This window comes from Dromiciops gliroides, chromosome 5, assembly GCF_019393635.1.
Source record: "Dromiciops gliroides isolate mDroGli1 chromosome 5, mDroGli1.pri, whole genome shotgun sequence".
Lineage (NCBI taxonomy): Eukaryota > Metazoa > Chordata > Mammalia > Microbiotheria > Microbiotheriidae > Dromiciops > Dromiciops gliroides.
This window is the reverse complement of record NC_057865.1, coordinates 191,238,926-191,265,150: the sequence shown is the minus strand read 5'-3', so window position 1 is coordinate 191,265,150 and position 26,225 is coordinate 191,238,926. Positions and strand designations below refer to the sequence as shown.

The 26,225-nt window shown below is 42.5% G+C and overlaps 1 protein-coding gene across 9 annotated transcripts; it reads left to right on the top strand.

Moving 5' to 3' along the window:
• Nucleotides 1-458: 458 nt before the first annotated feature.
• ZNF384 (zinc finger protein 384) lies at nt 459-26,225 on the top strand. Of its 9 annotated transcripts, none has more exons than XM_043966838.1 (11): nt 459-517; nt 1,774-1,831; nt 14,452-14,522; nt 15,084-15,321; nt 15,712-16,084; nt 16,985-17,071; nt 20,528-20,752; nt 21,629-21,811; nt 23,371-23,449; nt 23,768-23,926; nt 24,740-26,225. In XM_043966838.1, exons 3-11 carry the CDS (start codon nt 14,457-14,459, stop codon nt 25,169-25,171), a joined length of 1,842 nt encoding a protein of 613 aa, XP_043822773.1. In that variant the 5' UTR covers nt 459-517; nt 1,774-1,831; nt 14,452-14,456; the 3' UTR covers nt 25,172-26,225. The 9 variants fall into 9 exon arrangements, with proteins under 9 accessions (XP_043822773.1, XP_043822775.1, XP_043822774.1 ...); XM_043966840.1 differs by lacking the exon at nt 459-517 and adding an exon at nt 530-837 and having other exon boundaries at nt 14,456-14,522; XM_043966839.1 differs by lacking the exon at nt 459-517 and adding an exon at nt 530-837.

The following is a 26,225-nucleotide window of genomic DNA, read 5'->3' as shown; positions in this document are numbered from 1 at the left end:
AAATAACATCCTTGCCCTTTAAGGACCCCCCCCCTTACCTTAGAAGAACGGCTTCATAATTTATGAGGCCAAGATCCTCCCTCCTTCAACCAAAAGTCTCACCCCCCCCCCACCCCCATGGCCTCCTGAGGATACTGAGTTCATTTCTGCCCTTACTTACCCCCACTAGTTCCGGTTAACGTCACGCTCACTTCTGACCATTGAAATATTTCCCTTTGCCGAAGCCATTTCCGCCCTCATTCAACCCGACTTCCGCCTCGGGGGTGTCTGTCTCCCCAGGTGCCCACACTACCAGATTCGCTCTAGCCGCTCCCGGAAGTGACTGGGCCTTTGCACCCTCCCCCCCCCTCCTCCCACCCCAGTTCCCTCCTTTCCCCACCCCTCCTTCGTTTCCGGTGTTCCCGCCTTCTCGCCGCTGCGGCTCCTCTCCAGGCCTGTGGGGGGAGGGGGGAGGGAGGGGGGTGGGGAGGGGAGGAATCTGGGTTCTTCAGTGCAGGAGCGCCAGCAGCACTTCCGGGTGAGTGGAGGGGAGGGGGGGCGCCAAGTGCCTCGCGCCCCCGCCCTGCGGGTGTGTAGAGCGGGGCGTGTGTGTGTATGTGTGTCCGTCCGTGTGTGTACACACTCCTCCGGGGCGGGGGGCAGGAGGGTCGGTCGGTCCGCCCAGCGCCCCGAGTGCGCGCGCTCTCTGGAGCTCTACTTCCCCTCATCCCATTTCCCTCCCTCCCCCCCACCCCTCTGCCTCCCTCCCGGCAAAAGGCACGCGCCGCCCCCTCCCGAGCAGCTTTCTGACTCTCGCGCCGCCGCTGCTGCTGCTGCTGCTGCAGCCGCTGGAGCCGGGTGAGTCTCGCGCCGCCGCCGCTGCCGCTGCTACCGCCGCCGCTGCTGCTGCCTGCACGCTCCGCGTTCCCTCCTCCCTGTCCCGAAGGGGGTGGGGGTGGGGGGGCTCCGTGTGTGTGTCTCCCCCCCCCCTCCCGGAACCGGAAGTGGTTGTGGAGTAGCGGGCGCTGGGGTGGGGGGGGCGGGGGGAATGGTGGGAGTGGGGGTGTAGGGGGTGGGTTTCTGGTGGGTGTCGGAGCTTGGCTCTTGGAGGGGAGGGATCCGATGCCCCAGAAGGGCTCTGAGGAAGGGGGCGTGAGCAAGGGGGGAGACTCTTATCGGCTGTCTTAGGGGAAGAAGGGATTTATTAGCGCAGAGGGGACCCTTATGGGGGGAAGGGACTGCGGTTTGACCCAGAGGGGCTCCCTGGTATGGGGCCCTTGACAGATAAGGGACAAAGTCCTCTTAGGGGTTGGGGGGAAATGGCCAATGGGAGTGTCTAGGCCTGCACTAAGGAGTCTGCCTCCTGGCACAAGAACTTGGGGCACCCCCATCCTAGTTCTGTTTCCAGATTTGTCCTCATAGGTGGGAGGTGACCAAACTGCCCTCTTCCCCCTCCTCCCACAACCTCTTTTTTTCCTGGCTTTTGCCCCTCGGTTACCTGTGAGAAGGAATTAAGTATCTAAGCTCTGCTCTCCCGGGGGGGGGGGGGGGGGGGGGTCCTTTCAACCGGTACTTAAATGGTGAAGATAGTTCAACTTTGTTACTAGGGATTAAATCTCTTTCTACTTAGTGACTAAATTCCTGTTATTGTAACCTTCCCTCTCTTGGGTTAGAGGCAGGAATTTTGTCTTCCCTCCAGATTGACAGCTGACAGATTGGAAGTCCTCAGAGATTCCAGGCACCTCATTAATTACATCCTTTTTGACCATTCTAACACAGACACTTTGTTTTCAGAAAGTGCGGGAGCCTTGAGAAGGAGGAGGAATAGGACAGAAGGAGGAGGAGAGAGAGGGTAAGAAACATTTAACATAAAGAGGGGAAGTTTTAGTTTGGGGTAAGAGAGGGTCATTTTAACCATATTATATATTTTTCTTTATGTAACAAGTTAATTATGGCATTTATTATTGGAGAAGTGTTAACCTGTACTAAATCAATTTAGACTTGCTCCAGTTTTGAAAAAGATACTCAGACTTAGCTTTTGGGGAACCTCAGTATATTGGTCTGGGTGGCCCTTTTAGGCTATTCACGAAGGGGTGGGAGTCCCAGGTTAAACCACCCCAAATGGTCACAGTGCCATTTAAAGAGATGCTACTTGTGTTCCCATGTGGCATTGCTTAACAGTGGTTTCCTGCTGTTGGAGCAAGCACAGCTTAGAGTAAGCCTCTTTCCTTTGCCTTTAGCAGTGGGATGTTTAAGGTATAGCTGTTGATTGAGAAATTCTAGCAGCTAGTGTGTGGTCCCAGAGAATTGTGATTTGGGGGCACAGATATCAGATGCTGAGAGTTCAGAGTTAGAGCTCAGTTTGAAATAAACTGAGAATTGTCTTAGGAGTTAGGTTTGGAATTAAATATAAAACTAGCCAAAAAAAGATTCTTGCATAGTGAAAGAATTGTAAGATTCTTTCTTATAATTGTTAGATTGTAAGACTTGAGAGGTAGAAAGAAATAATATTCTGGCATACCTTGGTAGAGTAAACTAGTGATTGGTTTGAATCAAAACTGAACAAGACATGTGTTTTTGTAGACAGATAGGGTTTGAATTCTTAATTCATTTCTCCAAGTAACTACTTCAAATTAATTTTAGCCCGTAAGGAGTGGTTTATAGGGCTTGCTTTCCTTAGGACCCTGAGTTAACGGTGACTATTAAGTTTAGGTTTTTTTTACATCTGTATCAAAGACAAGTTTCCTCCCTACAGCCCTTACCATCCTATCGTTAAGAGACCCCAGGCTCTCCAGTACCCAATTTCCCTTTTCCTTATGTGTCCTACCATTATTCTTGGTGAGAATGTCAGCACGAGAGGAAAGTGTTTTCAAAGACACCCCTACTAATTTAGAATCCCAAGGATGCTGGATGAGGAGTTGTTATGCTAAATGGAAGGCTGTTTATTGGTAATAATTTGGTTGAGTTGTTTGGACATGGAACAGTGATTCCTGTCCAACAGAGTAGGGACAGTTTTCAAGACATGTGAGAAGTTCTTCCTTCAATTCCATTTGCGTATTTGATTGTTCTTTGAAATTCCTTGTGTGCTTGATGTCATTGAACTAAAGTGTACAGGCAAAAGCTCAGACCTTATTTCTCTCTGTGAGGCTTCTCAGTTTATGTGGTCTCTAGCCATTAGTCTAATTATAGCTGCCCAAACTTACCTGATTCTTATATTCTCATTATCACTTCCCTCTGTTGCTCTACTACTATGGGGGGGGGGGTGGACAAAAACAAAAAACTTTTTATCCTTGCTAAAGTATTTCTCTAGCATCTTTCTTCACAGAAGCACTTCAAGCATGTTGTTCTTTAGTATAAAACTTTTACCTCTACCTTTTCTGCTTTATAAACTTGGTTTTCTGAAGTTCATTCTCCCCAGGTAGAGGCTTAAGGAAACAGTGAATTATCCAAAGCCATATGTTGAAATGAGAAGGTATAAATCAAGAACTCAAGGATTTTGTCTCATTCTTTTTTATCAAGTGGGCCAAGTTAATCAGAATATTCCCCAGTGCTTAGCAGTGGGCTTTGCACATCCAGATGCTGATGAATGAATTGATTGATGGATAAGGATTTCTTTCTAAAAGCTATATAAAAGGAGTATATCTTCTTTGGGAAAAGAAACTGTGACTCTAATAATATGTGACTTTGTTATTTATAATAGGGAAATCAAGGGAGCTGGTCTCTCTACTCACAATTTTGTCATAGGATGATACTCTGTCGGCACGAGCATCATCATTTTATTTTATCTTTTAGTAGCAGTATCATAGGTTAGAATTCTGTGTTGTCTGTTTGTGACCTCAGACAAATTACTTATCTCTCTCAATTATAGTATAAATTCCCCCAGATCCTTTGCTTACCAGATCTTTTGAGTATTAGTGAAGTAATATGTGTATGTATGAAGCTCTTTGAGCCTTTTAAAAGAAAAATGCCATCTAAATTCAAGGCTGTAGTAATGTTAAAATAATCCTCCTCCTTAATGATGGTACTGTTGATACCTAAAGAGAGCCTTCTCCAAAGGCCTTTCAGTGAAGAATTTGTCAGTAGAATCCAGGGCTTCTGATTCCCAACCTCTTAAAATTCCTTAAATGCACTTAGCACAGTGAGATGTTTAATAAATGTTTGTTGATTGATATGGTTTTCCACTGTCATCTCACTGTAGGGTCAGAAGCTTCCCTATTTCTCTCCAGACTAGTATAGGACCCATAGTTATTATTGACTACAATGGTATAGCCAGCAGAGCCAACTTTCTTTGTTTTGGAGCCAGCTATCAGTGGGTAGTTCAGGGTTTGTGCATGTTTTATTCAGTATTGCATTTTGATATGTATCTTTTGGGATGATGGCTTTGATAAGGATGGTGACTTGTAAGAGGTTGCAAGGTGGAATATAATAAGTAATAGAATTAATATTGAGTCTCTTGCTGTGACTTTTGGATGTTTTAAATCTATAGTTTTCGGGGCAGCTAGGTAGCACAGTGGATAAAGCACCAGCCCTGGATTCAGGAGTACCTCAGACACTTGACACTAGCTATATGACCCTAGGCAAGTCACTTAACCCCAATTGCCTTACCAAAAGAAAGAAAGAAAGAAAGAATAGCTTGCCTTGGTTGCTTTTTTAGGGTTTACAGAGTATTCCCTCATAACAATTCTTTGAGGTAGGTGGTACAAGTATTATCCTCATTTTCCAGATGGAGAAACTGGAGATAGTGACTCATCTAAGTTCCTTCAGCAAAAGGTGTAGCTGGTATTTGAACCCAGGTCTCTTTGCTTCAAAACCAGTCCTCTTTATAGGAAAAATGTATAATGAGCTGTCACTTTTAGCTTCTCCAAACTTAACTTCTAATTCCTAGTAGTTTTCAATGTTTTTATTCCTATCAGTTTTCCCTACAAACCGGGAAATTGTACAGCAGGATGTTGCAGGAGGTAGGGCTGACCTCTAACATTGTATTAGGAGCTTATTTGTATTTGTAGCAAACATTCCTTTTCAATTTTAAAAAAGATTTAATAAAAAACTAAAAGCAGAATACCATACTAGGTGGGAGACTATCAGGATGGCTAAGTAACAGAAAGATATATAGGTAAACTCTCCTTGACAGCTAAAGATCTAGAAAATATAACACTGAGAAGTACAAAAAAAACCCCACATTGAGTTATTTTCCCAACACAGGTCAGTATAGGAGACAGGTCTACAGACAATGGGAATAGCAGTCTAGCCAGGAATGTACTATGTGAGCTGTCCATGGCTTTACCCTAGGGCAAAGAGAAGTCCCAGATCCAACACAGAGGGGGTTTACCTTGTGCAAAAGTGGGTGCCACCTGGCAGCTGTGACTCACACAGATCCAATATGAGACTGAAGGGGAAGGGGTTTGTACCTAGGGATGATGATCCTGGGCAGAGAGTGGTCACCGACCCTAGACCATGTATCCAGAGAGGAACAGGTAAGGAAGTAGGCAGCAATTGCTTGGATTTGACCATGAAAGCAACGTAGGGTCTCAATTCCAATTTCCATTCTAGTCTGAAATCTGAAGTAGGATAATCATGGAAGGAATCCAAGACCAAAGGGAACCCTGTTGTTCTGTTGTTCCAAACTTGCAAAGCCTTCCAACTAGCTTATAATGGCAGAATCTAGCAGCAGTCTTTTGGAACTTCAACCAAGGATAAGCCCACACTTAGGTTGCTCAGACATAAACCTAGGACAGGAACTTGCAGTACTCACACCAAGAGGGCAGCAGTCAGACTTTGCCCTGGATCATACTGCTTTGAGAACACCTAAAGCTTGCAGGTCCCCAGCCTGAAATCTAGAGTGATGAAATATCAATACCCCAGGAAATACCAGCAGGACTGAAGAAAGCACAAGTATGACCCAGATATTCCCTCCAGAAATTCAGAGTGTGTGACTCTGATATAAAGTCTGAAGTAAGGAGGTAGGCTAGAATGAACAAACAAAAAAGAGACTCCCACTATAAAGAGTTCTTCTGGTGATAGAGATGTACGAAACACAAATCCAGGAGAAAAAGAGTAATTCCAAATACAATTCGAATACAAGCTAAGCCTCAAAGAAAAACACAGTTTCGTTACAAGTTGAATGAGAATTCCTGAAGAGATGAAGCAACAATTTTTTTGTTCTTGTTTTGTGGGGCAATGAGGGTTAAGTGACTTGCCCAGGGTCACACAGCTAGTAAGTGTCAAATGTCTGAGGCTGGATTTGAACTCAGGTCCTCCTGTATCCAGGGCCAGTGCTTTATCCACTGTACCATCTGGCTGTCCCCCAACAATTTTTTAATTAAATAATTTTATAAATAAAATATCACAATAGGAAAAAAGTGGAAAAGATCTAGAGAAAGAACTGGAAAGAGAATTAACAGCTTGGCATAAGAGGTACTAAACTTTACTCAGCAACAAATTCTCTAAGAAGTAGAATGGACCAAATAGAAGATAGTAACTTCACAAGACAAGATGTAAAAACGAAGTTTCAAGACAAAAAAGAGAAGATATAAAATTTAATTCATGGAAAAAACTGACCTTGAAAAGAGATTGAGGAAAGATAATTTCAGACTCATTGGACTATTTGAGAGTCATGGCGAAAGAGTCATTTCAAGAAACGATAAAAGAAAAATGCCCAGATCTCTTAGAACTAAAGGGCAAAGTGAGAATAGAAATGACTACTGCCCACTTCTTAAAGGAAACTTCCAAAAGAAAACTCCAAGGAACATTATAGTCAGAATCCAGAGCTTCTAGGTCGAATACAAAATTCAGCGAGCATGCCAAAAAGGCAGAATTCAAGTACTGATTAGCCACCATCAGGAATACATAACATTTAGCAGCACAACTTTAAAGGAGTAGAGAGCTTAAAATATAGTATTCAGAAAGACAAAAGATACATAGGCTTACAACCAAGAATAACTTACTCAACAAAATTGATTATACTCCTTCAGGAGGACAAATGGCTCTTTAAAGATAGAGGATTTACAAGCATCTCTGAGGAAGACCAGCACTATGTAGAAACTTTGAAATATAAACACGGGCATCAAAAGAAATATAAAAAGTTGAATGTAATTGAGCAGTCATAAGGACTAAAGGATAAACTGTTTATGTTCTAAGTATCATCAGGGATAATTGAGTCTAATGAAACAGAGGGCCTCTTAGTAGCTTTATTCTATCTTGAAGGAGGGGAAGGGAAAAGGAATAGAGAGGGATGTGAGGGCAGGTTTGGAGGAAGAAGAGTAGGGAAATTATCTCACATAAAAAAGTAAACAAGTAAAAGTATACAAACAAAGAGGAAGGGTTGAGTGGGGAGCAAGTGTCATTTGAATCTCACTTTCCTCTGAACTTGTCAAAGGGAGGAAGAGTATACCCAAATGAACTCTAGCTTACAAGAGAGATCTCAGAGACTTAAAAGTAGGGAAAGGAAGAATGACAACCTTTGATTGGGTTCTGGGGAAGGAAGGAGAAAAAGAGCAGAAGAACAGAAGCAGATTTTGTCAAACCTAGAGTACTGGTGCTGAGCATCCCTCTTTCTCACCACTTTCTTCTCTAGAAGATGGAAATGGGGAGAAAGAATGAAAAGCATAAGAGAATAGGATAGAGGGAAGTACACAATTAATGATTATAACTGAATGTGCATGGAATAAACTCACCCATAAAATGGGAAGAGGATAGTAGAATGGATTGGAAAGTAGACTCCAATAACACGTTCTTTCTTTCCTTTTTTTTTTTTTTTTTGGTGAGGCAATTGGGGTTAAGTGACTTGCCCAGGGTCACCCAGCTAGTAAGTGTTAAGTGTCTGAGGCCGGATTTGAACTCAGTTACTCCTGACTGCAGGGTCAGTGCTCTATCCACGGTGCCACCTAGCTGCCCAATAATATGTTCTTTACAACAAACACACTTGAAACGTAAAAATTCATAGAGTTAAAATAAGTTGCTAGAGTAAAAATCTTTTATGCTTCAGTTGAAATTAAAAGAAAAAACAGTCATAATTTCAGACAATGCAACAATAATAGATTGAATTAAAATGGGAAAAGTTGATACTATTGACAAATTAATATCAATACTAAACATATGCACTTAATGATATACCATCTAAATACTTGAAGGAAAAGTTAAATGAATTGGAAGGGGAATAGACAATAAAACTATAGTATAGGAGGACCTCAGTGTAACCTCCCTAGGCCTAGATAGATTCATTTTTTTAAGAATTAAGTACATGAATAGAATTTTAGAAAAGTTACATATTATATTCCTCTAGAGATTATGAAATAGAAAACACATTTCTCATCAGTGCATGGCACCTTTATAAAAATCAACCATGTATTAGGACATAAAAAATCTCACAGATACAGGAAAGAAGAAATATTAAGCTCATCTTTCCAATAATGCAATAAAACAAATATTATATTCAGTAAAGGGTCACTAAAGAAATTATTAAAAATAAATTGGGGCAGCTAGGTGGCGAAGTGGATAAAGCACTGGCCCTGGATTCAGGAGTACCTGAGTTCAAATCCGGCCTCAGACACTTAACACTTACTAGCTGTGTGACCCTGGGCAAGTCACTTAACCCCAATTGCCTTACCGAGAAATAAATAAATAAATAAAATAAATTGGAGGGGCGGCTAGGTGGCGCAGTGGATAAAGCACCGGCCCTGGATTCAGGAGTTCCTGAGTTCAAATCCGGCCTCAGACACTTGACACTTACTAGCTGTGTGACCCTGGGCAAGTCACTTAACCCCATTGCCCCGTCAAAAATAAATAAATAAATAAATAAATTGGAAACTAAATAACTGAATCCTAGTGAATCCTAGTGGGTCAAAGAACAAATCATAGTATGACATAATTTCATTAAAGATAATGACAACAATGAGACAGTATACCAGAATTTTTGGGATGCAGCCAAATCTGGCCTTAGGAGAAATTTTTTATCTCTAAGCACTTTCATTAATAATAGAAGGAATAGATCAATGAATTGGGCATGCAAACTAAAAAAACCCCAAAAATCACATATTTTTTAAGAAAGTAAAATACTAAAATAGAAATCCTAAAAATCAAAGAGCATAACAAAATTGAAAGCAAAAAAACTCCCCCTCCACAACAATTTAACAAAACCAGGACCTTCTAAATAAATAAATGGATGAATCATTTATTGATTTGATTTTTTTTAAGAAAGGAAAATCAAATTACCAATATAAAAAACAAAATCTTCAGATATCTGAATATGGGAAGGGTTCATGACCAAACAAGGGATAGAGAGGATCACAGAAGATAAAAAGGACAATTTTTATTACAAAAAGTTTTTTCCACCAAAAAGCCCCCAATACAACTAATGTAAAAAGAAAGAAAAGGTGGTAAATGGAGAAAAAAATCCTTATAGAAAGTTTCTCTGAGGAAGTCTCATTTCTAAAATAAATAGGAAACTAATTCAAATCTATAAGAATAAGAGCCATTCCCAAATGATAAGATTTAAAGGACATGAACCGGCAGTTATTTTTTTGTTTGTTTGTTTTGTTTTGTTTTTGTGGGGCAGTGAGGGTTAAGTGACTTGCCCAGGGTCACACAACTAGTAAGTGTCAAGTGTCCGAGATTGGATTTGAACTCAGGTCCTCCTGAGTCCAGGGCCGGTGCTTTACCCACTGCGCCACCTAGCTGCCCCCAACCGGCCGTTATTTAGAGGAAGAAATCCAAGTCATTATAATAGCCATGTGAGAAAATGCTGTACATCACTAATAATTAGAGAAAGACAAAATAGTGTGGTTCCACTTTATACCCATCAGATTGGTAAAAAGAAAATGACAAATGCTGGTGGAGCTGTTAACTGCTCCATCCATTCTGGAAAGCCTCACAAGTTATTAAACTTTGCATACCCTTTGAACCAGTGATAAAATTCCTAGATTTATATTGCATAGAGATTTGTTTTTTTAAAAGGAGCAGAGAACATTTTACTTATTACTTCTCAGACTTATAGATAGATGAACAATTTATGAACAGAGAGCAACGTCATTTGTAAAGTGGATAATTTCAGTTACATTAGATCAAAAAACTTAAAAACAATTAGCCAAGATCAGAAGGAAAACAAAATTGGGGGAGGAGGGAATTTATAGACAATTTATCAGATGAAGGTCTCATCTAATATATGTAAAGAACTTTGTCAAGTCTATAAGAATACGAGTTAATTCCCCAATTGATAAATGGTCAAAGGATATGAACAGGCAGTTTTCCAGTGAAGAAATCAAAACAATTTATAGTCATTAAAAAATGCTCTAAATCATTATCGATTAGAAAAATGCACATTAAAACGATACTGAGATATAATTTTACACCTACCAGACTGGCTAAAATGATAGAAGGGGAAAGTAACATGTTGGAGGGGATGTGGAAAAATTGGGACAAGAATTCATTATTGGAACTATAAACTGATCCAACCATTTTGGAGAACCATCTGGAATTATGTCCAAAGAGTTTATTAAACTACCTATATACCCTTTGACCCAGTAACCATTACTTGGTCTATTTCCAAAGATGATTAGGGGAAAAGGAAAAGAACCTATATGTTCTAAAGTGTTTATAGCCGCTCTCTTTGTGGTGGCAAAGAACTGGATATTGCAGAGATGCTGAACAAGTTGTGGTGTATGATTGTGATGGAATACTACTGTACTATATTAAAAAATACCGAGTGAAATGATTTTAGAAAAACTGGGAAAGATTTGCTTGAAACAATGAAGAGCAAAATGAACAGAACCAAGAGAACATTGTATGCAGTAGCATCAGTATTATCTTAAGAAAGACTGGGGAGCAGCTAGGTAGTGCAGTGGATAAAGCACTGGCCCTGGATTCGGGAGTACCTGAGTTCAAATCCAGCCTCAGACACTTGACACTTAACTAGCTGTGTGACCCTGGGCAAGTCACTTAACCCTGATTGCCTGCAAAAAAAAAAAAAGAAAGACTGGGCAAATAAGTTATTTTGACTATTATAAAGACCCAAATTAACTATAAAAGACGTATGAAGGAAGAAGCTATCTGCATCTATATTATGTATAGAACAATTTTACATGTGTATACCTATTTGTGTTTGATGGTAGCCATTTCTAGGGTAGGGGTGAGAGAGGGAAGAAAAAAATAAATCTACATGATAATTTTGTTGTATACTTGAAAAGAATAGCAAGTTGTACATATAAGATTTGCAATCATCTTTTTTATTGTATCAATGTTATGGAAATGCTTTATTCCATAAATTTTTTTAAAAATTAAGTGGGGAGCAGGGGAGGATGGACAAAAATATTCATATCATCTTTTTGCATTGATAAAGAACTGAAAACTGAGGAGGTGATCATCAGTTAGGGAATAGCTGAACAAGTTATGGTATATGAATGTAATGGAATACTCTTCTGCTACATGTAAGTTAATGATAAAAAGGAGATGCTTTTAGAGAAATTTGGGAAGAATTGTATGAATTGATACAAAATGAAGTGAGTGGAACCAGAAGAACAAGTTATATAGTAACAACAATTTTATAAAGACAGACAACTTTGAAAGACTTTTAAAACTTTGAATGCTATGGTGACCCACCATGAATCCAGAAGATTTATGATGGTGGACTTGACAGATAGGTGGTAGACTACAAATTGAGACATAGAATTTGGGGAGCATGGCCATTTGGGGGATTTGTTTTACTCGACTGTGTATATTTCTTACAAAGGTTTTTTTCCTTTTTTTTCTTTCTTTCTTTCTTTTTTTTTTTTTTTGAGGCAATTGGGATTAAGTGACTTGCCCAGGGCCACACAGCTAATAAGTCTGAGGCTGGATTTGAACTCAGGTCATCCTGACTCCAGGGCTGGTGCTCTATCCATTGCGCCACCTAGCTGCTCCCCTTTTCCTTTCTTTTTCAGTGCAGATAAAGATGGGGAGGTAGGAAGAGAAAAGGCAGATTTTTGTCAATTTTTTAAACGTTAATTTGATTTTTAAAAAATACCATGCTAGGTGATGTTGGAGTGGATAGGATGTTGGGAGTCAATAGAAGTAGAATATACATAGCTCCTGCTCTCAAAAGCTAGTTGGGATTGATTTTCTTTCAATCTCCTTGGATTGTATAATGTGGTTGGTTGTTAAAACTGAAGCTTTCTGTAAGAAACAATGAGCAGGAGGAGTTCAGAGAAACCTGGAGGGTCTCGCGTGGGCTGATGATGAGTGAGATGAGCAGAACCAGAAGAACATTGTACACAGTATCATCAACATTGTGTGTTGACCTACTGTGATGGACTAGATTCTTCTCACCAATGCAATTGTACAGAAGAGTTCCAGGGGACTCATGATGGAAGAGGATCTCCAAATCCAGGGAAAAAAAAGAACTGTGGAGTATAGATACTGAATGAACCATACTACTTCTTTTGGTTTTGGTGCTGATGTTTATCTATTTTGAGGTTTGTCATCATTGCTCTGATTTTTCTCTTATAACATGACTAATGCAGAAATATGTTTAATGTTATATATATATGTATATATATATAAAATCTATATCAGATTGCCTGTTGTCTAGGGGAGGGGGGAGGGAGGAGAGGGAGGGAGAAAAAAATCTGAAATTGGAGAGCTTGTATAAACAAAAGTTGAGAACTATCTTTACATGTAACGGGGAAAAAAATAAAATATTAAAAAAAAAAGTTAACTCTCACCATGGGTATCCTTAAAGTCTATTTTAGGGTACCTAAAAATAAACATTTAAAATAAAAAAAAAACTGAAGCTTTCTAAATTAAAAGCTAATATTAGGAAACAGAATTAATACTTGCCTTTATTAAATTTGTTTCAGGAGATATTTTATTTTATTTTTTTTGTGAGGCAATTGGGGTTGTGACTTGCCCAGGGTCACACAGCTAGTAAGTATTAAGTGTCTGAGGCTGGATTTGAACTCAGGTACTCCTGACTCCAGGGCCAGTGCTCTATCCATTGCGCCATCTAGCTGCCCCTCAGGAGATATTTTAACTTTTAGTTTGACACTTAAAAAAACAACAGGAAGTTCTGTCTTCAGAGGTTTGGTGCATTCCCCTCCTCTGTTTTCTAGCCAAAGATCCCTTATTACAAGGAAGGAGGGCAAAATTGGATGCTACCTCACTGTAAAGGTTTTGTAAGAATTGAAAATTCTGGGCAGCTAGGTGGCACAGTGGATAGAGCACTGGCCTTGGATTCAGGAGGACCTGAGTTCAAATCCAGTCTCAAACACTTGACACTAGCTGTGTGACCCTGGGCAAGTCACTTAAGCGCAACTGCCTCACAAAAAAAAAAACAAAAAAACAGAAAATTCTATTTAGTATCGCTAGGAAAGAACTAATAAATAAGCTCTATGAAGAAGGATGAGAAACTAGACTTTTTTTGTTTGTTTTGCTTTTTGGGTTTTTTTGCAGGGCAATGAGGGTTAAGTGACTTGTCCAGGGTCACACAGCTAACAAGTGTCAAGTGTCTGAGGCTGGATTTGAATTCAGGTCTTCCTGAATCCAGGGCTGGTGCTTTATCCACTGCACCACCTAGCTGCCCCCTGAGAAACTAGATTTTAAGATGACTTGAGATGCATTCCATGATACATTGTTGAAGAACTTTCCCAGGTTCCTTAGTCATTGTGTGAAGCCATATTTCTTTGCCCAGTCCCAAACCACTCTTGGGTGAACTTCATTCAACCTCTTGGGATGTCACCTCTTCCACTTATAAGAGTACTAACTTAACTAACCTCCTTGAGCCTTAATTTCTTATCTATAAAATAAGGGCATTGCCTTAGGTGACCTCTGAGGTTCCTTCCAAATCTATAAGTCTTTGAACCTGTTGGTGATGTGGGGAAGAGTTATATTTCACTACTCCATGGACAAGCAGCTAGAATTTTAATAAGTCAGTATTAATTTTGATTACTTCTGTCATTTTCTTAAAATTTATCCCAGAATCTCTAAATAAAACAGGAAGATTGGAAAACTTTACTTGTTCATTCCAGGAAAAGGAGTGTGAGGCAATAAGGAATAGAGGAAAAGGCCAGAAAGACTTTTTGATTGTTATTCTCAACTTTGCCACTTAGTGTGTGACTATGGGCCCATTCTTTCCTTTCTCTAGGGCTCAGTTTCTCTTTCAGTTATAAAGAGAAAGTAACACTAACTCCCTTTGTATTGGGAAAGGAGAGCAAATGCGAGCAGTGTGGAGCTTTTAGAATTATTAACTCATTCATCACTACAGTTATGAAAGTACCTAAGGATACCTTAGGATACCACTGCAGACTACTTCCACTGAGAAGCAGATCCTAAGGTCTCCCCCTCAGAAGAGAGCACCAGGAGCCTTCTATGCCTCCTTTCCTTTCCACAGTGATGTTTTACATTGTCTTCCTGAGTGTGATTTGTCTCCTCTCTCTCCCTCTCTCTCTCTCTCTCTCTCTCTCCCTCCCCCTCCCTCCCTCCCTCTCTCTCTTCCCCTCCCTCCAGGTAGAATGGAAGAATCTCACTTCAATTCTTCCCCATACTTCTGGCCAGCAGTTCCCACAGTCTCAGGACAGGTAGGTTATGCTAACTTGTTCTTCTCCCCCCACACATGTAGTATAGTAGAGAGGGCAGTGGACCCCAGAGGTCAGGTGCCCAGCTCCTGGTCTTTATTCTACCACTTAGGAGCCAAGTGTACTTGGGCGAGTCACTTCTGTGAGTCTTCATTTCTCCATCTGTAAAATGAGAAGAATAGTGTCTGCTTACCTCACAGAATTGTGTAAGGATCAGCAGAGAAAATTTGCATAAAAGTGTTTTGTATACTTTAGAGCATTACGCAAATACAAGGTAGTATTTTTATTGTTCAGCTTTAAATAGTGGTATATCATTTCTATCTACCACGGAACTGCTGGGCAAGACTAGAACCAGACTAATCAGTGTCTACCCCCAGAGTATCTCCTGTCTCTAAATTGAATGTAAGTATGAGGTGACCTTTCTCTTCTAGACTCCCTTTAGAAGAATAGGGGTGCCAGCTCTTAGTTTGCTCATTTCCATTATATGTTAAAGAAGGAGAAACTGTGGAGAAGGGAAGAAAATAATCTTGGCTCATTTCTGATAACAGACTTTTCTTCCTTTAGATAGAAAACACGATGTTCATCAACAAGATGAAGGATCAGCTGCTACCAGAGAAAGGCTGTGGTCTGGCTCCACCTCACTACCCCACCCTGCTAACAGTGCCTGCCTCAGTACCCCTGCCATCCGGCATCAGCATGGATGCCGATACCAAGCCAGATCAGCTGACACCACATAGCCAGGCTTCGGTCACTCAGAACATCACTGTGGTGCCTGTGCCATCCACAGGACTAATGACTGCTGGTAAGCAACTCCACTCACCCTTCCCTACACTGTCTGAGGTGTTGAAAAGCCATGGTCAGGCTTCAAGATGGGATGGTTCAGCTCTCACTGGAGAGAATGGGATATGTGTATGCTATCTCTCAGAAATCCTGTTATTAAGTGTCAAAAGTGTGTGCAGTTTTAAGGGGAGAAGAAAAAGGATTCCAGTTGAGGGATAGGTTTCACTGTGCTCAGGTAGGGGGTAGGGTAGCAATGGGAACCTAGAGTAAGAGACTTTTTATTATGGGATTTAGGGTTTTCAGACATTGTGCAGAGTGGGGCGATTCAATTCAGTATTCTCTGCTGACTTCAAATGAAGTAAGGTAAGGTACCAGGGCTGAGATGATAATCCCATCTTTCTTTTACTCCTAGGTCCAGGCTTGGTGATCACATCCCCCTCAGGCTCTCTAGTGACTACAGCCTCCTCAGCTCAGACCTTCCCCATCTCAGCTCCCATGATTGTGTCAGCCCTTCCCCCTGGCTCCCAAGCCCTGCAGGTGGTCCCTGACCTCTCCAAGAAGGTGGCATCAGCTCTGGCAGAAGAAGGGGGCGGGGGAGGTGGGGGTGGTGGGGGTGGTGGCACTGTGGCTCCCAAGCCTCCCCGGGGCCGAAAGAAGAAGCGGATGCAGGAATCAGGGCTGCCTGAGATGAATGACCCTTATGTGCTCTCCCCTGAGGATGACGAAGACCATCAGAAGGATGGCAAGACCTACAGGTGGGGGGCAGAGCCAGGGGGCCGGATGGGGTGAGGATCACTATTTCAGCCGCTCCATTTTGCGTCCTGCTTCAAACCAGGACTCTATTGGGTGACTCTTTCATGTCAGACCCAGTTGCATGTCAGGGCTGTTTGGGGGTAGGAGAGTGGGTGGGACCAGGGGTGGGGGAGGGTACATGACTTCCTCAGTACTTTGTCCCCACTTTACTTCTCCTTTCTGTTGCCTCTGCATTGGGGTGTCTTAGCAGTGACCTGTTTGGGGTCATAGAGTGAAATAGGGAAAATTCTGCAAGTACTTTTGGAGTTTACCTCTCATTCTTCAGAGGTCCAAGTTCCAACTTGAGATCCCCTGCCTATTCTCAGATATATTTTGAGGCATGAATTTTCCATCCCTGCTTTTCCAGGATATCTTTCTGACAATTATTGACCCAGCCTACGTTCCTCCTTGTGGCTATAATGCCTGTTTGATCCCTGTACCTTCTTGCCCCAACATAGTTGGGATGATGGTAGGGGCCTACATAGGGAAAAAAAATGAAAACAATAGCTCATTCTCCTCTTTTCCCCTCCCTCCCTTTAAAAAAGCCATATGTAGTCAATGTAGATGTTTGCTCAGTGCCTAATTAACATAGACCAGATCAGACTTTCTGATCCTGTCTTTTTCAGAGTTGTCTATCTTCAATAAGTATTTATCAAATACTTGTTTGCATGTGGTATACTATACAAACAGAATACTAAAGATAGACCTTACCCTTTAGAAACCCATGATCTCCAAGCTAAAAAAGGCTCATGTGGTTTGGGGGAGCATTGACCCTCATGTGTAAAGTGGGAGTAAGCTCAAAGCATAGTCTCGGACAGAAGCAGACATGTTTGAATGGGAGGCTGGTTTCTCTCCTTAATATACCCAGAAGGGCAATGTTGTTCCCATTTTAGGAGCCAGGGAAACTGCGGCACAGGAAATGGACAGAGCCCTGGGCTCATGGATTCAGGCTCCACCACCAACTTGCTGTGTGACCCTGGGCAAGTCCTTTTCCCCTCTCTGGGCCTCAGTTTCCTCATTTGTAAAATGGAGAGAATTCTGTTTTATGCCTCCCTTCTAGTGGTATTAGGAGTATTTACCTAGGTAATATTTTGTAAAATGATTTGAGCTTAGAAGAAATGGATGAGTAGTGATTGATAGCATTTATTTATTTACTACATGTAACTTCACCATGGAGAGTGGTCATTCTTCCTGAGTGCCATTTCCTCTACTTAGAAAATTGTTACTGGGCACTTAACCCCCCCCCCCAAAAAAAATATCATGTACCATAGTTCTTCAGCCTCTTACTTCACTTTACACACAAATGTTTTCTCGAAAGGTTGTGACTCCATTTTTTGTAAATTCTATCATTTTAAATGCACTCAAGCTTATTTCTAAAAGGAATCAACATGAATCCTTTTGTAAAAATGAATAACCTGGGGGCAGCTAGGTGGCTCAGTGGATAGAGCACTGGCCCTGGAGTCAGGATTACGTTTGTTCAAATCCGGCCTCAGCACTTAACACTTACTAGCTGTGTGACCCTGGGCAAGTCACTTAACCCCAGTTGCCTCTAAAAAACAAAACAAAAAAAATGAATACCACTCTTTGTTTTCTGTAAATCTGGATACACATTGGGATTAATTAGAGCAAGGTACCATCTTCTAGATACAGATTCATCTATATCAAAAGCTCAAGTTAGAAAAAAAGAAAATTTAAAAAGAAAAAAAAGCTCAGGTTAGGGTGGTGGTGTCTTGCTGGAATGCCACATACACCATAGTTTCAACTCTGTCCTAACTAGTTGTGTGACCTTAAGTCACTTGACCTCTCTGGACCCAAGTTTCCTCATCTGTAAAATGAAGAAGTCGGGCCATCTTTAAGGTCCTTTCCAGGTCTAACATCAGAACTCTTAACTTCTCTAGACAGTTCAAGGTGTTCTGCCTCTGCACACCTCTGTTCATATCCTCTCTAATCTGCCATAGAGTTGACTCTAAGTTTCAAAAACTGTAGTAGCATAGGGAAATGACAGGATTCATTATGTTGTACTTTCTGATTTGGGAGCACTGATTTTCTGGAGCCAGGATTAGCTGGCTATTGTCACAGAGAGAAGCTGTGTACTGGAAGAAAGTAGAGTGAGCAGAATTAAACCTATGCTAGGTAATAAAAGGGAATTTCTACAGAAACAAAATTATGAACTGTTTGAATCTTCCTTCTAGCAAAGGGGAGCCCATGTAAATAGCTGCAGACTTACCATGTCAAAGAACAAAATCGTGGGTACTGGCAAAACTAAAGACCCAGGTCTTGCTATGGGACTTTGGGTGATTCACCTAATATATTAAGGCTTTGGTTTTCTCATGTATAAAATAGGGGGGAAAGGGTGCCTTGAGCACCTTAGAACAGTGGTGTCAAACTCAAAAACAGTGGAAAAGCACAAATTAACATTATTTATGTCATTTACATTTTTATTTTGTTAAACATAATCTAAATTACACTGAGAAGTTTTGAGGGCCAGGAGTTTGACAGCTCTGCCATACAGGACAGATGGCATGAGAGCAAGATATTTACATTTCTGAGATTGTATATCTATTAACAATTTTCTGTCTCCTCTTTTCTATGAAATCAAGTTTATATCCAAGAAATCAAATTTCATTATACTAGAATAGTGATCTTTGCCTTTAGCAGTGACTTTAAGTTTACCAACATTTTCTGTACCAGAAAACTGCATTGAAATGGACCTGTTTGTTTTTTTTTTTTAATAACCCTAACATTGGGAGTATAGTTGGTGTGTTTACTCTTCAAAAACTAACCAAAAAACCCAAAAAACCCCCTTTAGATTTTGGCATACATTGAGAATTGAGTTACTCCTCTACCTCTTAAGAAAAAATTTCACCCACAGAGGGTAATGTTGGACCCTTCAAATAAAAATGTTGAACAGTGTGAGATAAATAGCAAAACTGTCTTATCGCTGGCACTGCTTTCCTTAATATAATGAATTCAGTATTTGGTGGTGGTTGACATTTTCTGTTGAGAAAGCCCAGAGTGTCTTTACTGTGCACCTCTAGGCAGTAGATATTAACTGTCTCATCAGAAAAATGAAGTCTAGAGAAGCAAGCAAGCCTATAACATCCTACAATCAGAACCCAGGACTTTTGACTCCATCAAGGGTTTCTTCACCATTTTTCCTTTTTGAAAAGTACATTTCCTCTTCTCCCTATCCTTTATTCCCCCTAAAGGGCCAGATGATGTAGAATCTACAAAGGGAGATTGGACTGAAGTACTAGAATTTAAGTAAAAGCTTTTGTAAGGGGAGGAGAGGTCTGTATTTAAATTAAAAGCTAGCAGCCATGATACTTACTTTTTTTTTTTTTTAAGTGAGGCAATTGGGGTTAAGTGACTTGCCCAGGGTCACACAGCTAGTAAGTTAGTAAGTGTTAAGTGTCTGAGGCCGGATTTGAACTCAGGTACTCCTGACTCCAGGGCCGGTGCTCCATCCACTGTGCCATCTAGCTGCCCCGATATTTACCTCTTGAGGAGCTCAGAACCTTTGACAGATTGCTCTTAAAACATACACAGGGGGCAGCTAGGTGGCTTAGTGGATAGAGCACTGGCCCTGGAGTCAGGAGGACCTGAGTTCAAGGACAGCCTCAGACACTTGACACTTATTAGCTGTGTGACCCTGGGCAAGTCACTTAATCCTCATTGCCCTGCAAAAAAAAAAACCAACAACAACAACATACTTACAGGAGGAACATGTCAGTGATCATTCTCACGTTTTACAGTAAGAGGAAAAGAACAGAACCTGAGCCTCAGAAAAGGAACTTATCCAAGTCTTTTGGCTTCTATTCTGTTACTCTTTTTTTAAGCTTTGTTGCCGTTTCTTGTTGAGATAAAATAATTGAGTTCCAGCTGACATAGCCCCTGCCCAGAGCCTCAGCCAAATCTTAACTAATATGATGCCTGAAGACTTTTCTGTAAGCCTGTTCTAGTTGATGGCATAGCAGAGCAGGGAGGACTTTTATCCCACTTAAATATTGAATAAAAGTGGTTCCAAGTGAGGCTGACACTTTCTTCAGCCTGATAGACTGGAATTACGTACATATACCTGGGAAAGAGGAAAGATTTAGAACAAGAAGTTGTTCTTTGTGGTGGGGGGGAAATTAGATTGATGCTCAAAGTTCTCCAAGAAGAAGGAAGGTCACTTTGTAGGAATCTAGCTCTTCACTGCCTCCCTGCGGACTTGAGTGCATGGGGTGCCTTTTCCAGTTTACGGTTGAGGGATTCCACAGGGGGAGGAGACAGAAATTCAGAATCTAAGAATTAAGAGCAGAAAAAATACATGTCATGATCTTCCATATGGTTGAACTTCTCACTTAGGGCTGGACTTAGCACGGGAGGAGGGTATGGGATTATCTATGTTTTGGTGGGGGGCGTGTCTAATTTGTTGCCCTGGCTGGGCCCAGGTGCCGGATGTGTTCGCTGACCTTCTATTCCAAGTCGGAGATGCAGATCCACTCCAAGTCACACACAGAGACCAAGCCCCACAAGTGCCCGCACTGTTCCAAGACCTTCGCCAACAGCTCCTACTTGGCCCAGCACATCCGTATCCACTCAGGGGCCAAGCCCTACACCTGTTCCTACTGCCAGAAGGCCTTCCGCCAGCTCTCCCACCTCCAGCAGCACACACGGTAAGGCAAGCACCCTTCTCTTCCATCCCTTTATCCTCACTATGTCCATACCCAGGCTCCTGTGCCTGTCCTTCCTCCCAGATAAGCTCTTGATTCTCTGCGATTCTCTGGTTTACTCTTCAAGAACCCTGTCTTCTTGTGCTCTCTATGAGGGATTCTCCTTAGCAATTTTGGGAGCATGGGAAATTCTGGGATCCTGTTATAGAATCTGTATTGATGTCATGGGTTTTGCCCATGTGTGTAGCTTTTCTTCAGAACAGGCCCTACTTTTGCTTTATGCTTAGATTCAGACCCAGGTATGATAAGGTATGGATCTATCTTTTGGCCTTATGAATTATCAGGAGTTTTGTTGTTCTGTGTGCAAATTATTGCCTTTGAATGGGTATCCCTGGGAACTGTGTTGTGTGTGACTTTATAGAGGATGAAGGAATTCATAGGATTATAGATTTATGGCTTGAAGGAACCTTAAAGAAGGTCATCTACTCCCATGCCTCTCATTTTACAGATGAGGTTAAGTTACTTACCTAAGGTACTAAGTGGCAAAATTGGGATTCAGACCGGGTCTTTTGACTCCAAATCCAGTATTCTTTCCTTGTACCACAAGCTCTGATTTCTACTGCCTGCTTACCAGGAGCCAAGCATAGCAGCTCTTCACCATTTCTCTACCATTCTTGCTACCAACTTGTATCAAGCAATCATCTAGAACTGGGTCTCCTCTTCATTTAGTTCTAGTCAGGTCTGTGAGTGTCTTTGGGAGGAGGGGGGGCAATACTTTCATCTGTCAAGCAACGTCATTTCACCCAGTGGAGAACTCAGCCCGTGGTGTCGAACTGCTTCCTCCTCCTCCTTCCCCCTTCCCCCTCTCCTCTCCGGCAGGATCCACTCCAAGCTGCACACGGAGACTGTCAAGCCCCACAAGTGCCCGCACTGCTCCAAGACCTTCGCCAACAGCTCCTACCTGGCCCAGCACCTCCGTATCCATTCGGGGGCCAAGCCTTACACCTGTTCCTACTGCCAGAAGGCCTTCCGCCAGCTCTCCCACCTTCAGCAGCACACACGGTAAGGGAGAGTGGCGGGCGACCGCCCCCCCGCTGGCATGCCCTCCCCACCCCCGCCCTGGACACACACAACAACCCGCATGCAGGGGGCAGGGGAGAGACCTGGCTGGAGGAGAGCATCACTGGCAGAACAGAGAGAGAGAGAGAGAGAGAGAGAGGACTGAGTAACAGCGCTGGAGACATCAGTGGGTACCAGGAGAGTTTGTGCGGGGCAGAGATGTACCAGGGAGATACAATGGCTGTTATGCCATACCCCTGATACATGGGAGATGGAGACAGACTTGGAGCAGAGACGACTTCTCCCCTCTCCCCAGTACCCTCCCCTAAAATATACACACATGCACACACTTTGCAAGATATTTCCCTTGCAGTGGAAATTGATTGGAAGAAACCAGATCAACATCCCATAGGGCATTGACTTTGTGGGACCCTCATTTCATCTCACAAAGCAAAGGATTCCTGATCAAGATGATGGCTCCTGTAGTGAGGTACCAGTCTAGTGAAAACCAACCCAGCCCAGCCAGTGAGACTCCAAGGGAGACCAGAAGAAAGCCATGACCCCAGTTCCCAACTGCAACATAATATTGGAACATCACAGAAGCCTAAGAGTCTTCAGCCATCTGAGAAACAGCTTCTTTATCAGCTTCACAAGGGTGCCTAGTGATCATATGCCATTTGAATGTGAATATGGGAAAGAGTGGAGGAACAGAGCTTGACACTCAGGAAGGTCTTGTAATCATGGATTCTCAAATCTCACTGTGGGACCACTTTCCAACCACCCCACCCCATGGGGCCTTTGACAGACCTGCCGTGGATATAAACTTCTACCTTTGTAGATGCTCAAACCTCTCACTCTGGAAAGAGAAAAAAATTTCAAGTTATCCATTATGGGAAATGACAAGTTCTATGATGATGGTGGCTTTTTGGGCTGTAATTTGAATGAGCTGACAAGCATTTAGCTGAAGGTATAGTCTCCAGGTCCTGGATCAGAAGTGGGTGTCAGATGTCAAACCTTCAAGCATCTTCGGCTCATGCCTAGTGAGAGAACGATGGTATAGGAATGAAATGATCTAGTTAGTACAAGTGAGGCATTTCTTGGCACTTCATTGCCTGGCTAGGTAGAGTCATAGGATCTGTTACATGCATTATCAGCCTTGCTCTCCAAGATTGACATAGCTTTGGGTTTTGCAGCAGTCTCCCTTGGTGTATCACTCAGGGTTTAGGGCATGATTCTTGGATGTAATGTGGGGAATGGGGAGGTTGGACATGGGAAGTCGCTTTCTTGCCATGGTCTGAGATATGACTCTGAGAACTGATTGGATGAAGTTGCTGTCAGGGCTGAACTGCAAAGAAAGTTACACGATGCCCACCCTGTGGGGGCATAGGTACTTAACTTCCTAGGTCTTGGGAAGAAATGTGTACCCAAGCTCTGATGAAAAGTAGTGGCTGTGACTGACAGGAAGGGGACAGGAGGACCTGGAAAAGGGTTGATTCTCCAAGAACCAAATTTGAGTAACATTGTTAATTTTCTTTCTTTTCTGCTTTTCTCTCCCCTTGCAGAATCCATACTGGAGACAGACCATACAAATGTGCACACCCAGGCTGTGAAAAGGCCTTTACTCAACTCTCCAACTTGCAGGTAACTGCCCCACCAGTAGGAATACTTGAGCAGACCCTATCCTTAGGTCCAGACTATCTTTAAGCATTAGCATTACAACTATATGAATCCCAGTACATATCATGTTTACATGTGGCTTCCTGAATCCCCATTATAAACCTTTTTATCTGGGCTCAGATAGTACCTAAGAGACCAGACACCTCAGTCTAGCCTTTCCCTTACTGAGAGTGGCTTCCTTGGGAAAGGCTTGATGATACAGTTTCTCTGATGTGTATTTAGGGTGGGGTGGGGAGCAACAGAGTGCTAAATACTGATCATAGTTTGTCACCCTTCACTCAGTCCCACAGACGGCAGCACAACAAAGACAAACCCTTCAAGTGCCACAACTGTCATCGAGCATATACAGATGCAGCCTCATTAGAGGTGCACCTATCCACACACACAGTGAAGCATGCTAAAGTGTATACCTGTTCCATTTGCAGTCGTGCATATACGTCGGTGAGTGCTCCTTTTATATAGCTCTGCATTAGTGATTTCTTGACCTACAAGAAAAGGAAATCTTTCTATCTACAGTGGAAGTGTCTTATAAGAGATAGTGTAGTCTGGGAGAAGTGGATTACATGATTGCTGTTCATGAACAGCAATTCTTCATCTCGCTTTTTAAAAATGACCCACTGTAGCATGATTTTAGAATTGTAGAATTTAAATTATCCTCTACCTAAAGAATTATTAGATCCCATAAAGAAGTTATGAGATGACCTGCCTTCACAGTGCTGGACATATTGTAGTTGTTCAGTTGTGTACAACTCTTATGGCCTTGTGGACCATACTATCAATGGGGTTTTCTTGGCAAAGATATTAGAGTGTTTTGTCATTTCTTTCTCCATTGTATGACTTGCCCATTGTCACACAGCTAGTAAGTGTCTAAGGCTGGTTTTGAACTCAGGTTTTCCTGACTCCAGGCCCAGTGCTCTCTCTCTCTCTGTCCACTGAGTCATCTAGCTGATTGACATATAGTAGGTATTTGATAAATGCTTCTTGGTTTACCTTTATGCAAAAAAAAAAAGTACCAACTCCTAAAGTCTGGGAGTAAACAAGGTATCTTCTTAAGTTTCATTCTAATTTAATAAATTGGTTTTATGCCTCTTTTCAGACTCAGTCAGTACATGAATAGATAATTGGCTGTTAATTCTATATAATGGGGATGGGGTGTCTTACTAAGAAGCACTTATCCTGAAAACCAAAAGAAACCAGCCTATAAATACATTCTGGATTTTCCCCTTCTCATAACCATTTTGTGAAATCCCTCAGGAGACATATCTGATGAAACACATGCGAAAACACAATGCTCCAGATCTCCAGCAGCAGCAGGTATCGGCAGTATCGGCAGCAGCTGCTGCAGCAGCAGCAGTGGCCCAGGCTCAGGCTCAAGCTCAGGCCCAGGCCCAGGCCCAGGCCCAGGCCCAGGCTCAGGCTCAGGCTCAGGCTCAGGCTCAAGCTCAAGCTCAAGCTTCCCAGGCCTCACAGCAGCAACAGCAGCAGCAGCAACAGCAGCAGCAACAACAGCACTTCCAGCCCCCGGGGGCAGCCCCCCAAGGTGGGGGTGGTGGGGACAGCAATCCTAATCCCCCACCCCAGTGTTCCTTTGACCTGACCTCCTACAAGACAGCTGAGCACCATAAGGACATTTGCCTCACAGTCACCACCAGCACCATCCAGGTGGAGCACCTGGCCAGCTCCTAGAGACTTGATTGCACCTGACTGAGGGAAGAGAAGAGGCCCCATCTCTGTCCTCCCAACCTGCACCCCCCACACTCCCCGACCCCTGGCAAGTGGCAGGATTTGGCTCTACTTTCTTGGGCCTTTGGCTTCAGCTTCCCACAAAGGACACCACCATGTTCCTAGCTCTTTGCTCAAAGAGCAATAGCTCTTTGGGTCTGAAAAGGAATTCTGAGTTGCCAAGTGGGGCCCACCTGTATTCCCTACAATCATATGGTCAAAGGGCTATGAAAGTTGCAGTGGGGAAGGGGGTGGCGAGTATTTAAGGAAGAGGCTTTCCTGTGGCCTCCTTGAAATATGCCAAACCTGAGATCTTCCTCCCCACACCCCCACTTCAGAAGTTTGGGTAACCCCAGCAAAAGGGGATAGACCAAGAGGTTGACCTCTCCAAGCTACTGGAAAAGAGGGACCCCTGGACCCAGCCCCTTGCCCCGTTTTCACATACAGAAGGACAAGTTCGTTTTGTTCTCTAACTTGGCCTCTGCTCTTGCTCTGCCTGAAGCAGTGGGAGGGAGATTTGTATTGGGGGGAAGGGAGCTGGAATTAAGACCTCCTGGTATGAATCTCTGGATTACCAAGGGACAGAGACTGTGGTCCCCAAGGGGCCAAAGATTTCCCATATGGTTTAAAAAAAAAAAAAGAGGGGAAGAGTTTTCCTTGGAGTATTGGTCCCTCCCCTTTCCCCTCCTCAGTCACTCTTCAGTCCCCCAACCAGTCCTTTCCCCTTTTGGCCAAAGCCGTGTTCTCAGAGGCTTTCCCCATCTGTAGGCCCTGGGAGCCAGCTAGGTCCAAGGAGTTTCAGGACATTTGTGTTCTTTATGAAACCCAAAGCAAAGGAGACGATAGAGAAGGAAGAGTTTGGACTGGACTTAGATCCCGGAGGTATTGGGGCCATTTGAATGGGACATGGATTTATATATAAATATATATATATAAATATATATATATATACACCCACTTACCACGGCCATCTTTGTAACCGTTTCTTTGTTGTTTATAAATGCATTATCTCTGAGAA